Consider the following 15,892-nt stretch of genomic DNA (forward strand, 5'->3'; position numbering starts at 1 on the left):
CCATGGAACAGTACAGTAATGCTCAGTCTGGTTCCCTCCACTCAGCATGGTCATCGGCTGACGTATAAGTCACATTCCGCACTGCTGTAAATCTCATTAAACGGGGGGGGGGGATTGGAGAGTTCTCTGAAGTGAAATTATCTACATGTTATCTGGTGAAATATTTATTTATCGCTCATTTGGCAGATTTCTATTCCTCTTCTTTGGTAAGTGACAAATAAGATAATTGATTGTGTTTCATAAATATATATATATACATTCACTAGTATAGATATAGATAGATAGGTAGATAGATGAATAGGACCTCTATCTATCTAACGATAAATGGACCGGTAACCGTGTGGAAACATTATATTATATATACGCATATTTAAGTTACCGGGCCATTCATAATCAGGGGTCCAATAGGACCCCCCGGTATTCAGCAAACTCCGAAACTGAAGCGGGCCGATGTTTATGCACTGCGCACGCACCGCATCCGACGTGCGCGAGCACCACTGAGCTAGTGAAGTTCAGTCGCTACGGGGCTCGCAACAAGACTGGGCGGCTGTCGACGGTGAGTGACAGCTCACCCCGTTTTATGGGCGGGTAGGGGGGGTGGCTGGACAAACGCAAGCGTTCCCTTAGGAACGCCTAGCGTTTGTATGGAGGTCTTACTGACATCACTAGTGATGTCAGTAGTGGACTTCCTGCTCTGTTAGAGCAGGAAGTCCACTTTCCCTTGCGGAAGCCTAGACCCTACCGTAGGGTCTCGTCGCAAGGTCGATGGTTGTGATTATCTCGATGGTCTCCTGGCCGCTCGCACAAGCTGTGGGTTGTCTCCCACAGCTTTGCGAGCGGCCGGAGACCAAAAAAAAACAAAAAAACGCCCACAATCCCAGCGTGCGGCCAGCGGCAGCGAGTGGGTCTGAATCAGGACACCTGTGTCCAGACAATGGGCCTCATTCACATCCGGTCGCAAGCGCTGAGCGCTCGCAACCGGGTCGATGTTTGCCAACTCGGCATGCACACGACGGAGCCGGCTCCGTTGTGCGCATGCGCCAGACCCGGCTAGCGACGGGTGCTCCGTCGCTCTGGGTCTCGCACCAAAGGGGGCAAGCTGTTGATGGTGATTAACAGCTCGCCCCGTTTGGTAAGCGGGAAGAAGGGGTGGCTGGCCAAATGGAGGCGTTTGTCAGTGATGTCAGTGAGAGAGCTTCCGGCTCTATTAGAGCCAGAAGCTCTCTGGGGCTTGCGGCCACGAGACCCTACCACAAGGGTCTCATCGCAAGCCCGATGGTCGCGATGGTCTTGACCACTGAACGTGATCAGAATACAATTCTATTACATTATATACAAACATAGGACACCTCACCCCCAACATGTCCTGACCACTGTACATGATCATAGTACACATCTATTACACTGTATACAGACATAGGACACAGTGTAATAGATGTGTATTATGATCATGTACACATCTATTATACTGTATACAGACATAGGACACTACACCCCCAACATGTCCTGACCACTGTACATGATCATAATACACATCTATTACACTGTATACAGACATAGGACACTACACCCCCAACATGACCTGACCATGACCATAATACACATCTATTACACTGTATACAGACATAGGACACTACACCCCCAACATGGCCTGACCACTGTACATGATCATAGTACACATCTATTATACTGTATACAGACATAGGACACTACACCCCCAACATGACCTGACCACTGTACATGATCATAATACACATCTATTACACTCTATACAGACATAGGACACTACACCCCCAACATGACCTGACCGCTGTACATGATCATAATACACATCTATTACACCGTATACAGACATAGGACACTACACCCCCAACATGGCCTGACCACTGTACATGACCATAATACACATCTATTACACTGTATACAGACATAGGACACTACACCTCCAACATGTCCTGACCACTGAACATGATCATAATACACATCTATTACACTGTATACAGACATAGGACACTACACCCCCAACATGACCTGACCACTGCACATGATCATAATACACATCTATTACACTCTATACAGACATAGGACACTACACCCCCAACATGTCCTGACCACTGCACATGATCATAATACACATCTATTACACTCTATACAGACATAGGACACTACACCCCCAACATGACCTGACCATGACCATAATACACATCTATTACACTGTATACAGACATAGGACACTACACCCCCAACATGGCCTGACCACTGTACATGACCATAATACACATCTATTACACTGTATACAGACATAGGACACTACACCTCCAACATGTCCTGACCACTGAACATGATCATAATACACATCTATTACACTGTATACAGACATAGGACACTACACCCCCAACATGACCTGACCACTGCACATGATCATAATACACATCTATTACACTCTATACAGACATAGGACACTACACCCCCAACATGTCCTGACCACTGCACATGATCATAATACACATCTATTACACTCTATACAGACATAGGACACTACACCCCCAACATGTCCTGACCACCAGACATGATCGTTACTGCAGCATTGTATTGCATCGCATGGTGATTCATACCTACAAACTGTTCCAGATTTGCAGAAAAAGACCTCCCCTGCGGTATTGCAGAACAATCACCCCAATTGGTGTAGTTGTTACTGACATACTGCTGTAGAAACCATACGATAGATCTAAATATTTTTTTTTTATTCCTGAGAATATCTTGGCAGCTTTGACTAAATAAAGGTGACAGTGATGATCCTCGGTGACCTCTCAGACGTAGCTGGCAACTGTCACCACGCTCCACGAGGCCGGTAATCTCTGCGCGGTTTTAACTGATGTCACTGCATTGCAGCACTCAACCTTCCATTCACTAATACAGACACAGGAGGGCGATTCCCCCAAACCATGGAACTAACGTGTGCAAAGATAATACATAAAATGAATGTACAGAATTTAAGGCAACAGTATGATATACTTTTATCACATCTACTGGTACGTACCACAATTATTACACAATCTTTAAATGATTAATACGTTACACGCTGATCTCATGAAATCTGGGGGTCATTCAGACCCACTCGCGAGCGCAGGACGCTTGCAAGCGGGTCGATGTTAACCCAATGCTCATGCGCACGATGGAGGGAGCTCCGTCATGCGCATGCGCGAGACCCGGACAGTGATGGGCTCTCCGTCGCTCCGGGTCTCGCACCAAAGGGGCATGCTGTCGATGTTGATTGACAGCACGCCCCCTTTGGTGGGCGCGCCGGGGGCGTTGCTGCCAGACGGAGGCGTTCCCATGGGAACGCCTACAGTCTGGGTCCGGCCCCACTGACATCACTAGTCTGATAGAGCCAAAATCACTTGAGGGCTTGCGGCAGCGAGACCTTACTGCAGGGTCTCCGTCGCAAGCCCGATGGTCGCGATGGTCTTGACCATCGCGACCATCATCATGGACGCTCGCTATAGCTGTGGGTGGTCACCCACAGCTATGCGAGCGTCCAAGAGGCCGCTCCATTGTTAGGTAGGAGGGCCCCGATTCAGAGCGAGCGCTCGGGTCAGATCGTCCGGCTCTGAATCAGGCCCTCTGTACATAAAGCACCTTGGGGACTAGAACTAAATATATTGTCATATTCACACTGCAACCTCTATAAAGCACTTTGTATAGCCTAAACATTTGACTTAAAAGCTTAATGTACTTGAATTAGACTTTAAAAAGGATCTGGGTAATAAAACACATTTGTTTCTACAAAGCGTATGGAAGCCTGGCATGTTTTCCTGTCATTACTGTACACCACAATTAAAGGCTGCTCTGGGTTTTGGAAAAAACGAATACCAGACTCTTACGCTAAGTACTAGGGAGAAAGAATTTAAATGATGCGTTTGGAGCAGAGACCCGAATTACATCAGATACACTCTCTAGACGTCAGGAGCAGCAGCAGAATCAGGGCACCATCTGCAAGGCATGCTGGGAAGTGTAGTCCAACGTCATTCCAACAGTCTGGTCTGCTCTGCTTTCTTAGACTGGAATATTTAATATTGTCGAGAGCAACAAACATTTTTGTAAATGCTGTAGAAGTCTGGACATTTTGCAGAATGTCTTTCAAGATTTGCTAAAGTCAGTTGTTTGCTTGTAAAGTTTGTGGTACAAGTATTAGTTTTATTGTGTACATGTACTGTACACATACATTGCACAATGATCAATACGGTATTTAGAGCTCAACATAAGCAACCATTACTCATGAGAACGCATTATGTCAATGTTTTGGAAACAAGTTGCACTATTTAATAGGAGATTAAAGTAAAATTAATTAAATGTAAGACATTTAAATAAAATAAACATTTGAAATACATTGTGCAAATGGCCAAGATTCAGGATGGAAGAATATTTAGGATTAAATATATCTTTTGGAAATGTAATGTTTTATGCAGACTAAATAAAAATAATAACCATTCATGTGGCGAAACGCGTGGGTCCGGCTTATATACTTGCAATTCTTTTATTTTATCTCTGAATTGGTATTATATTCTTATAATACTGTTGTGATTAGCGTAAGGATGTACTACACCCATTTTTGACAGAAATAGGGCTTTCACCCTTTGGTAGATGAGCCCCTTATCTCTAGACAAAGTTGACACAGACATCAAATGAATTATAATAAGATAAAATGCTAAAAGTAATGTATACAAACAAGCAATACCACACATGCAGTATGCCAAAATGCACAAACAAATAAAATTGAGCAGCACAGTGGCACAATGGTTAGCTATGTTGCCTCACAGCACAGGGGTCCTGAGTTCAACCATGGCCCTGTATGTGTGGAGTTTACATGTTTCCCATGTGTTTGCACTTGTTTTGTCCAGGTATTCTGAGTTTCTCTCACAATCCAAAAACATCCTGGAGGGTTAATTGGCTTTTACCACATAATGAACTCTAGTGTATGTGTGTGTCCATGTGATCAGAAATAGATTGTAAGCTCCCCTAAGGCAGGGGCTGTGTGAATGGCTCAATATTCTCTGTAATGCGCTGTGTAATAGGTGTGCGTTATATACAGTACATAACTGATGCTAAAATAAATATCTTATGCTGTGCAAAAGTATAGACATGACGCATTGTTCCTCCATAGTAAAAACAATTAAGGTTCTATTAGGGTAATTAGTCATCGCTGCCAATGATAGTATATGTTATGTTGTAAATTATATATATATATACACTAATGTAGTTCTGTATGTGCTGCATCTTTTTTATGTTAAACCATTCCGGATCCACAATAATTATCCTCTAAAAATTAATAATAAAATGTATCAATATGTTTTTCTCAGGTTATACCTGGGGGAGAGCAATATTCTGCAGGTTTCCGCAGAGGTCAATAATCTGCAGATGATATCAGTATGTTATATCAGTAAGTACTTCTTAGATGGTGGACAAAACAGAACAATGTCCTTAACATCTCAGGAGATATCAGTAACAGTTTGCAGACAATACCACTATATATCTCTCAGCGGGTACAGTGAGATACTCTGCAGATCTCTGCAGAGGTCAGTAACCAATAATCAGCATAACATATCACTATGTATTTCGCAGCGGTTATAGCGAATGTTCTGCAGATCTATAGAGAGGTCACTAATGAATAATCAGCAGAATATACCAATAAACATCTGTCACAGAGAATATGGAACGGAGCAATGTTCTGCAGATCTCTATAAAGATCAGTAATTAATAACAGTTACTTATATAGTGCCAGCATATACCGTTGAGCTTTATAACTGGGAACAAAACAGTAATAGGACGAGACTGGGTAATAAGAGACAGACAGAGAGGTACGAGAGCCCTGCTCGCAAGTTTACACTCTATAGCTAAGTAATGTATCAAACGACAGAATATCTGAATAGACACCTGTCAGGGGAGAGATGGTACAGAGCAATGTTCTGCAGTACGAAGAGCTCTCAGTGACTCATAATGTGCGGAATATATCACTACATACATGTTAGGGGGTAGATGGAACAGAGCAAAGGCCCTCATTCAGAGCCGTTCGCTATTTGCGTTCGTTCAAAAACAAGGGGTGGCTATTCAAATGATCCGTTCGCACATTGCGGTCTGTTCACACCTCTAAGTCTGAACGAGCAAGCAAAACATACGCTCTTTTATTTCTTAAAAACGCCCCCTGGCCGCTCGCACCATACGTCATGTCCGCTATTTATTAGATTAATCGAGTACATCGTACAGCGTATGAACTGCTCGCTATTCTTGTGGTTGGTTTTTTCAACCGCTATTTTGCGAGCAGTTCTGAGTTAAAAAAACCCAGTGACGTGGTCAATGACGCTGCTGTATTAATTATGCACTCCCATAAGACGACCGTTTTGACCTTTAAGCACGCCTGCGTTCTGATCTCCACTCCCCCGTTTTCAAGCACCTTCCCCTGTTACCACCCACATATGCCTCATTCTGTCACTCAAAATAGCAGGCACTCGCTATATTGCGTACAAACGATTTTCGGCCGCACTGACTGGTTCGGGCATGCGTACTAAAAACCGTACGCATGCGCAGATGTGCGAACATCGCTCGAAACGAGCGTACTGCCGCTAGCGAGTGGCTCTGAATGAGGGCCAATGTTCTGCAGATCTCGAGAGCTCTCAGTAACTAATAATGTGCGGAATATATCACTACATATATGTTAGGGGGTAGATGGAACAGAGCAATGTTCTGCAGATCTCCAGAAAAATAAGAAACCTGCAAATTATCAAAAACATCGGATCTGAGAGTCTGGATGCTGCACATCGGTGAATGAGTACCTGAATGCACGTGGCTATATAAATCTACCCTCACATCTGGATAGTCACACTGTCGACGGAAAATCATATTTCAAACTCGGTCAAACTTTTGGCGCAGATTCTACTACATCACGCCTAGAACTTGGCGTCCAGCAGAACAGTGCGCGACATCACAATGCTGGTTTATGTGCACCGCCCTAAACTGCGCTGACATCTCCAAACCTCTACTGCAAGTGTGATCGGTCACCTGCGTTCTGAGCAGGTCTGTGTGACAAGTCCAAGCTACATAGCTGGAATTACTTAGACAAAAAGAAACAGCAGGGAGTTTATGGAGATTGGTTGGCGGTCGTAGCAATTAAAGACGAGAAAATCTGCAAATCTGAGAATAAGAATTCAGAACGGTTGTTTTAAAAGCGCATTCTAAGCACTTTGGTGTCATATCTGTCACATGTCTAAAGGCGGCGTTCCCCCCAGGAGGACTTAACGTTATATGCTGAAGAAGGAATAGTAAAAGAATAACACAAAAGAGACTTTCCCATGAAAATACTACATTTTCTTTGTGAACAGGATACACCTGCGAGCCCTTCATATTCTTATCCGTAAACGCAAGGACAGAACTCATTAATGGGTTAATGGGACCCCCTGCTGGCCACTCCGTGCCACTGCCTTCATTTTTCTAAGGAATTCTGCTTTTATTACAGTAGGTAACAGGTGATTAGATTGAGAATCACTTAAATCCTCATATTAGCAAGAGGCGCTCCCCCTACAAAGGGAAAAAGAACAATTTATACAGAACAGTACATCTCGCCCTAAGGGGTCTAGTTACTAAGCAGTGTTAGGAGACAGAGTGATAAGTGATAAGGTACCAGCCAATCAGCTCCCAACTGTCATTTTTTAAACACAGCCTGTGAGATGACAGTTAGGAGCTGATTGTCAGGTACCTTATCACTTTTCACTCTGTCTCCTAACACTGCTTAGTAAATAGACCCCTAAGGCTTGTATTTATACAAATGCAGCCATACGTACGACAGTTTATCGATGAAACATTGCCCTGGAAGCGGAGTCATACTGGCCCTGAGCAGTAAAGGGAAACGTAACGCCAATGGCGGGCGACCAGTTATTTTAAGACGGTCTAAATGGAACGTTGCTGTAAAATGACGCTGCCATTGCAAACCCAACAGGAGGAAGCAAAGCAAAGGATAGCGCAATCCCAAAATCGCTCCTCAACATTAACCTCTTCTTGACCTCCATTGTTCAGTCAACTTATCAGTTTCTTTCCATCCGTCCATCATCAAACCTTCTCCTGGCTTCTACTCAGAATAGAAACCGCAGGAGGAGCCATCTTCCCCGGGTTCTACTCTAAGCAGAACCACAGAAGGGGCCACCGTTCAGAGAGTGGATTTGCAACAGATTAACCCTTCCATAACCATATTATCCGGAGGGGGGAAAAAAAGCGGGAACAGGTATGTAGAAGCCCAATCAATATAAAGCAATAATCTTACATCCATGGTGTCAGCGTTTCCATGCCGAGATAAGCCGAGACACCACGCCAACCGAGCCACACTTGTGCCAACCAAGTAACGCTGCATATTACAAAAAATTATATGGGCCTCATTTACCAAAGAGTTTTATCATTGACAATGAGCGATAAAACTTGCTGCGTATGATAATGGTGCTCCAGCCAATCAGCTCCCAACGGTCATCTGTTTGATAAATGAGGCCCTTTATTTGTTTGTTTAATCCACATCATATATTAGTTCCTCCATAGGGCTAAGCTCACACACAGGTGCTAAAGAACAACACTCACCGGAGGGCAGATATATAACCGCGTTCTGGGGAGGCTTCGAGATGCGTTCGCCCAGAACTTCGTTATACTTTACTGAGCGCTAACGACTGTGAATGCTGCAGTCAGCGTGGAAACTGACGCAACCTAAAGTCAGACGCACACTGCTCAGAAAGTATGTGCAAGATCCATCTGTCTACATGTTTTCTGTACAACTTTTCATACTGATTGGTGGTGCCTCCTCCATGAGACTGAAATATGGCGTTGTATAGGCACGGATAGTGGCAGCACAAATATTGGGAGTGCCCCAGCGCCCACAGAGCTGGCTCCTATGTGTACACATGGTCTTACACAGCCCTGATGATGTGAGTCCAATCAGAGGACTTTATGGTCACGCGTTAAAACGCGTTTCGATCGCTGGGCCTGTTACACCCATGTGTACGAGCCCTAAATAAATCTTTTGTGGAGCCTCCTCACTATCTCCCTAAAATCAGATACTTAGCATTGAGGTAACGCACTCATACAATAAAGAAACAGAAAAGCTCCTTATTTAACGCTGGAGGACTGTACGCACATCTGGAAGGAGGATGTCAGGAGGTCTGTTTGCTCCTAGAAGTTAATATACTGCACTGTACGATACTTGACAAAAAATAACAAGCAAAGCAGAAACGTTTCCTCGGCATGTCTGTGTGTGATGGGCACAAGTAGCGGAATAATCAAATTCAAACGCCCCAGACAGGTTCTAACCAAAGGACTCATGTTGCACGTACACAAGAACTGTTTTCACCAACACAATTGTTCTCTAATCTCTTCCTCGGCTGGCACAATGGCATGTACAGTAGTGTGAGGAGGTAATACTGTGTTTATAATTGAGAGGTGCAATTACTGAAAATAGAGCACATGGCTGCATTGTGAGCAGTAGTTATAGCAAAGTACATTTCTGAAAGCAACAAGTGAAAACTCCTATTGAGTAATAAGACATCTGAATAATGGGTTCTCGCTGAGAAGGAGCTCAGGGCCAGCCTAGAAATGTATAAGCCAGCCACACACAGGAGCATTAAAGTGGCAATAAAGAGCATTGTGCAGAGATAACACAACCCACAGTGCACAATAATCTTATTTAATACTCCATAGGCATGAAGCATAAACTCATCTTATTTTCCCTAGTGCTGGGACAGAGCAGGGAGAACTAGCAAAGTTATACACAGTCTGAATAAAACACACACACATACACACTGCATAAACAAATAGTGGATCTAGGCAACAACATGCTCTATGGGGATCAGTTACAACCTGTTACAAGGGACTTCACAGGCAGCAGAGGGGGGACTGAGGGACAGGCAGCTGCTGAGACACAAATGACTTTACAGTAACGCACAGTCCCTGTGCCCAGGACACTGCAGAGACTGACTACACCAGTCCATTATTAGTGGCAGAGGCAGGGTCACAGACTCTCCAAGCACTTGTAGCAACTTTTGCAGAGGTGACAGGAGAACAGGTACAAAGTATCACTAGTCACCTGTGTCACTAATCACTATGCACAATGTATCACTAGTCACCTGTGTCACTAATCACTATGCACAATGTATCACTAGTCACCTGTGTCACTAATCACTATGCACAATGTATCACTAGTCACCTGTGTCACTAATCACTATGCACAATGTATCACTAGTCACCTGTGTCACTAATCACTATGCACAATGTATCACTAGTCACCTGTGTCACTAATCACTATGTACAATGTTTCACTAGTCACCTGTGTCACTAATCACTATGCACAATGTATTACTAATCACTATGCACAATGTATCACTAATAACTATGCACAATGTATCACTAGTCACCTGTGTCACTAATCACTATGCACAATGTATCACTAGTCACCTGTGTCACTAATCACCATGCACAATGTATCACTAGTCACCTGTGTCACTAATCACCATGCACAATGTATCACTAGTTACAATGTGTCACTATGCATAATGCAATCATTAGGCACAATATAACATTCCTCGCTACAGTGACAGAACTGATACAACTATCACTATGCACAATGTATCACTAGTCACCAGGTATCACGATGTAACGTTCTAGTAAAAGAAGCACAAATACACTAGTCACAAGAGATCATTAGGCACAATGTAACTTTCTTTGCTCCAGTGACAGAAAAGATACAATGTATCACTATGCACCATGTAACATTTCCAACTGCAGTGAGACAATAACATGTACAATGTATCACTAATCACCATGTATCACTCATCACCATGTATCACTCATCACCATGTTCCATGTAACAGTCCCGTTCCAGAGACAGACACACAGCAATGAACTGGTAACAAAAAAACCTCAGAATCTTTATTTGCAAAGTTCATTCTGGTGCAAGAGACTGAGTGACACCTACCCAAAGTAAGCGTCCGCTGGGCCGATGGAGAGGACTATAAGTGCCAGTGACAGCCATCCCAGCAAGAGGTGTCCATCCAGCATTTTGCTGCGGCTCTGGGGCTGAGCATTTCGTTGATGTAGCTATCTGATACTCCGTGCCTGCAGATCTGCTGCTTTATAGAGCCGTGCACTGGGCTGAGGCGGAGCTGACACACAGACTGCACTACAGCCAGCAGCCCACTCCCATTACCCCTCCCCACTCAGCAACAGCACCAGCTCTCCAATGCCTGCACATTTACATGCTGCACCACAGCCAGCAGCCCATTCTCACTACTCAGCAACAGCACCAGCTCTCCCTGCCTGCACTTTCACATACTGCACCACAGCCAGCAGCCCATTCTCACTACTCAGCAACAGCACCAGCTCTCCCTGCCTGTACATTCACATACTGCACCACAGCCAGCAGCCCATTCTCACTCCCTCAGCAACAGCACCAGCTCTCCCTGCCTGTACATTTACATGCTGCACCAGAGCCAGCAGCCCATTCTCACTCCCTCAGCAACAGCACCAGCTCTCCCCTGCCTGTACATTTACATGCTGCACCAGAGCCAGCAGCCCATTCTCACTACTCAGCAACAGCACCAGCTCTCCGTGTCTGCACATTTACATACTGCACCACAGCCAGCAGCCCATTCTCACTACTCCCCACTCAGTAACAGCACCAGCTCTCCCCTGCCTACACATTCACATACTGCACCACAGCCAGCAGCCCATTCTCACTACTCCCCACTCAGTAACAGCACCAGCTCTCCCCTGCCTACATTCACATACTCACCACAGCCAGCAGCCCATTCTCACTTCTCCCCACTCAGCAACACCACCAGCTCTCCCCTGCCTGCACATTCACATACTGTACCACAGTAGGCAGCCCATTCTCAATACTTCTCCCCACTCAGTAACAGCACCATTTCTCCCCTGCCAGCACATTCACATACTGCACCACAGCCAGCTGCCCATTCTCACTACACCTCACTAACAGCACCAGCTCTCCCCTGCCTACACATTCACGTACTGCACCACAGCCAGCAGCCCATTCTCACTACACCTCAGTAACAGCACCAGCTCTCCCCTGTCTACACATTCACGTACTGCACCACTGCCAGTAGCCCATTCTCACTACTCCTCAGCAACAGCACCAGCTCTCCCCTGCCAGCACATTCACATACTGCACTTCAGCCAGCAGCCCATTCTCACTACTCAGCAACAGCAACAGCTCTCCCCTGCCTGCACACTCACATACTGCACCACAGCCAGCAGCCCATTCTCACTACTCAGCAACAGCACCAGCTCTCCCCTGCCTGCACACTCACATACTGCACCAGAGCCAGCAGCCCATTCTCACAACTCAGCAACAGCACCAGCTCTCCCCTGCCTGCACACTCACATACTGCACCAGAGCCAGCAGCCCATTCTCACAACTCAGCAACAGCACCAGCTCTCTCCTGCCTGCACACTCACATACTGCACCAGAGCCAGCAGCCCATTCTCACTACTCAGCAACAGCACCAGCTTTCCCCTACCTGCACACTCACATACTGCACCAGAGCCAGCAGCCCATTCTCACTCCCTCAGCAACAGCACCAGCTCTCCCCTGCCTGCACAGTCACATACTGCACCGGAGCCAGCAGCCCATTCTCACTACTCAGCAACAGCACCAGCTCTCCCCTGCCTGCACAGTCACATACTGCACCAGAGCCAGCAGCCCATTCTCACTACTCACTCAGCAACATTAGCTCTCCACTACCTGCACAGTCACACATTGCACCACAGCCAGCAGCCCACTCCCCCTCCCCACTCAACAGCACCAGATCTCCCCTACCTGCACACTGTACCAGAGCCAGCAACCTACTCAGCTACATCATCAGCTCTCCACTACCTGCACAATCACACACTGTACCACAGCCAGCAGCCTACTCCTCTACTCACTCAACAACAGCACCAACTCTCCCCTGCCTACAACCTCACAGTGCACCACAGACAGCAGCCCATTATCTCTATCCCTCCCCACTCAGTAACAGCACCAGCTATCCTATGCCTACACCCTCACACACTACACCACAGCCAGCAGCCTTCTCCAAAGCTCACAACAACAGCAATAACTCTCCCCTGCCTACAACCTCACACTGCACCACAGCCAGCAGTCCATTCCCTCTACTATTCCACACTCAGCAACAGCACCAGGTCTCCTCTGCCTACACACTGCCCCACAGCCAGCAGCCCACTCCCACTACCATTCCCCACCCAATAAATACACCAGCTCTCCCCTGCTTGCACACACACTGCACTAAATACAACAGCCCCCCAATCAGAGAAAAACCCATCTGCCCCCCTCTCCCTTGCCCACACCCCAATTAGCAACAGCACAGCACCCCCCTCCCTCTCCTGCACACATGTGTCTGCAGATCTGGGACTGACACATACAGGCTTCTGCCCCACAGCAGCAGCCCACTCCACACTCAGCAATAGCACCAGCTTCCCTCTCTCTCCTTGTTGCATACATATGTCTGCAGGACTGGGATCTGGATTAGCCCTAGGACTGACATCCTGTAACTCCTGAGCAGCCACTAGCTGGGCCTGCCACATGCATATTGCTGCAACCTAGGTCCCAGTCAGTCAGGGGAAGTGTGATGGAGTCACTACCATTACTGTCTCTTGGTCCCATGCTCTGTTAACACCTCTATCCCCTTGGCTTTATATTTGAATTGTTATAGTATTTAATATATAGTATTTAATGTATTTAATGTATACCAGTGACTGCTGTGGACCTATAAAGTACAGTGGACTGGCAGAAAGTGCTGGGACTTGTAGTGCCACAACAGATTGAGAGACACTGGCTGCCTGTTCGTTAGTATCATGCAGACCAGCCCTTTACTCTTGGGGGTATTCATGCGCAGATTAGACGATGTGCTCACGATGTGATATTGTGAGCGATTTCCCTTGAACTCTCCCAGACCCTCCAGGACACGATATGGTGCTAAAAAAGTGTCTAATCTGACCATCGATCTAATGATCTTTCATGCATCGTTAACGTTCTCCAAATCGTTAGATCGTGCACGATATATATCGTTAGCTTGACAAACACCTGACGATGATCTTCAAGATATCGGCAAAATGTAAGTAATGGGTGGACTTAACCAAGGGGTATATAAGGAAGGCGCCATTTTAGCTCTGCGCACTTCTGCTCTGTGACTAGTGACGCTTGGTGTATACCTGCTGAACGCTGTACATTGCTATTGTGCTCCGCCTGGCTTAACAAAGTGTGTTTTTTGCTGCATTCTGTGGTGATGGATCCCTATTGCTGCATTCTGTGGCGATGGATCCCTATAGGTTGCTGTAGAGTTCTGCTCGCCTATGCTGGGGCTAAGGTGCTGAAGGAGAGGGCCCAGCATAGGAGGAGATCATGCTGGACCAAGGAGTGGCTGCTGCACTGGGATACTGACTCCCACATGTCACTGCTGATGGAGATTCGGGAGAACAATACGGATGACTACCGCAACTTCCCGCGCATGGATGATGCCACCTCCCAGGAGTTGCTTTGTCTGGTGACCCCATGTATCCAGAGGCAGGATACAGAGCTGCAGAGGGCAATCCCCGCTGAGGAGAAGCTGGTGGCTACCCTGAGCTACACGGCTGCGTGTAATAATAGCTGCGTGTAATAATAGCTGCGTGTAATAATAACTGCGTGTAATAATGACAGCCACTTCATGACAACACTATAAAATTGACATTCCAAACATGGAAAACTGAAACTGTGAAAATGCATTTTTTTTTTACTGTATATGCAATTCTAATGTAAAAGGCAATTATCAACAAGTTTTATCAGTCTCAATAGCTACGCTGCTCTATTATATAGGGAAGCAGTTGGGAAGCCGACGTACGAAATCCCGACTGCTGGCTTCCCGACTGTCTAATCCCGGCAAGGTACAAATGACAGACGTTGAAATCCTGACGCCTGTCATTAGACTTACTCCAGGAGCCCAACACCCGGCTTAGGGTTAGGCACCCCCTCGGCAGGCTAGGCTACAGGAAGGGGGGGATAGTGTTAGGCACCCCCAGGGAGAGGTTAGGGTTAGGCACCCCCCCGGGAGACTTAGGGTTAGGCTGCGGGGAAGGGAGGGTTAGGTTTAGGCACTTAGAGGGGGGTTAGGGTTAAGCACTTGGGGGGGCTGGCGGTAAATCATACTGATTCCATTATATATGGTGGGTGGGTCAGATGCCGGATTGAATAGGCCAAGAAACAAATGGTGCAAGTACAGATTGTGGCCCCGGCTTCCAAAAATAGTGACCATGTCCAATCAACGTCGTCATCACTATATACTATAGAGTAGCTACTGGGAAAGATAAAACTTGTTGCTAATTGTATAAAAACAAAATTAAACTGTTAAAGGTTGTAAAACCCAGGAATCTCCTCCGCAGACTCCAAAAGGACACTATAAATAGCCTGGCATGAGGTAGACGGCTTAGTGGGTGGGGGAACAGACTGCGACTGGGTTGGAGGCATCACAGAGGAGGGAGGGGCAGGTGGGAAGGGATGAGGGTCAGCGATGTAGGTGGCTGGAGACAAATAATTTCTGAGCCCCCTGATCACCAAATCATACAGCAGACGCTGAAATTCCAGCTGTATGTCAGGCCTCACCTGCCTCATGGGGCTATTTATGTGGGACGTTGGGTGATCAAAGTGGTCGGGGGGCCTTCTTAAGACCTCTTCAGCCTGCCTCAAGATGTCGTCTGCAGGATGTAGGTGGTGGGCATGGAGGCAGTGATACCTCCCCTCACTTTCCCGATGAGGCTCCCTGCCAACTCCACGTCTGGGGTGGGGGTCTATTGGAAAAAATTAAACCAAAAATGAATG

The 15,892-nt window shown here is 46.3% G+C and overlaps 1 protein-coding gene across 1 annotated transcript in view; it reads right to left on the reverse strand.

Annotated features, from left to right (window-relative positions):
- WNT9A (Wnt family member 9A) overlaps positions 1-11,082 on the reverse strand; it is a 193,158-nt gene extending 182,076 nt beyond the window's left edge. The window contains exon 1 of the mRNA XM_088457286.1: positions 11,000-11,082. Within this exon, the coding sequence (XP_088313412.1) occupies positions 11,000-11,082 (83 nt within the window). The remainder of the gene's footprint in view (positions 1-10,999) is intronic.
- Between the last annotated feature and the right edge of the window lie 4,810 nt (positions 11,083-15,892).

This window comes from Taudactylus pleione, unplaced genomic scaffold, assembly GCF_031769625.1.
Source record: "Taudactylus pleione unplaced genomic scaffold, aTauple2 ptg000752l, whole genome shotgun sequence".
Classification (NCBI taxonomy): Eukaryota; Metazoa; Chordata; class Amphibia; order Anura; family Myobatrachidae; genus Taudactylus; species Taudactylus pleione.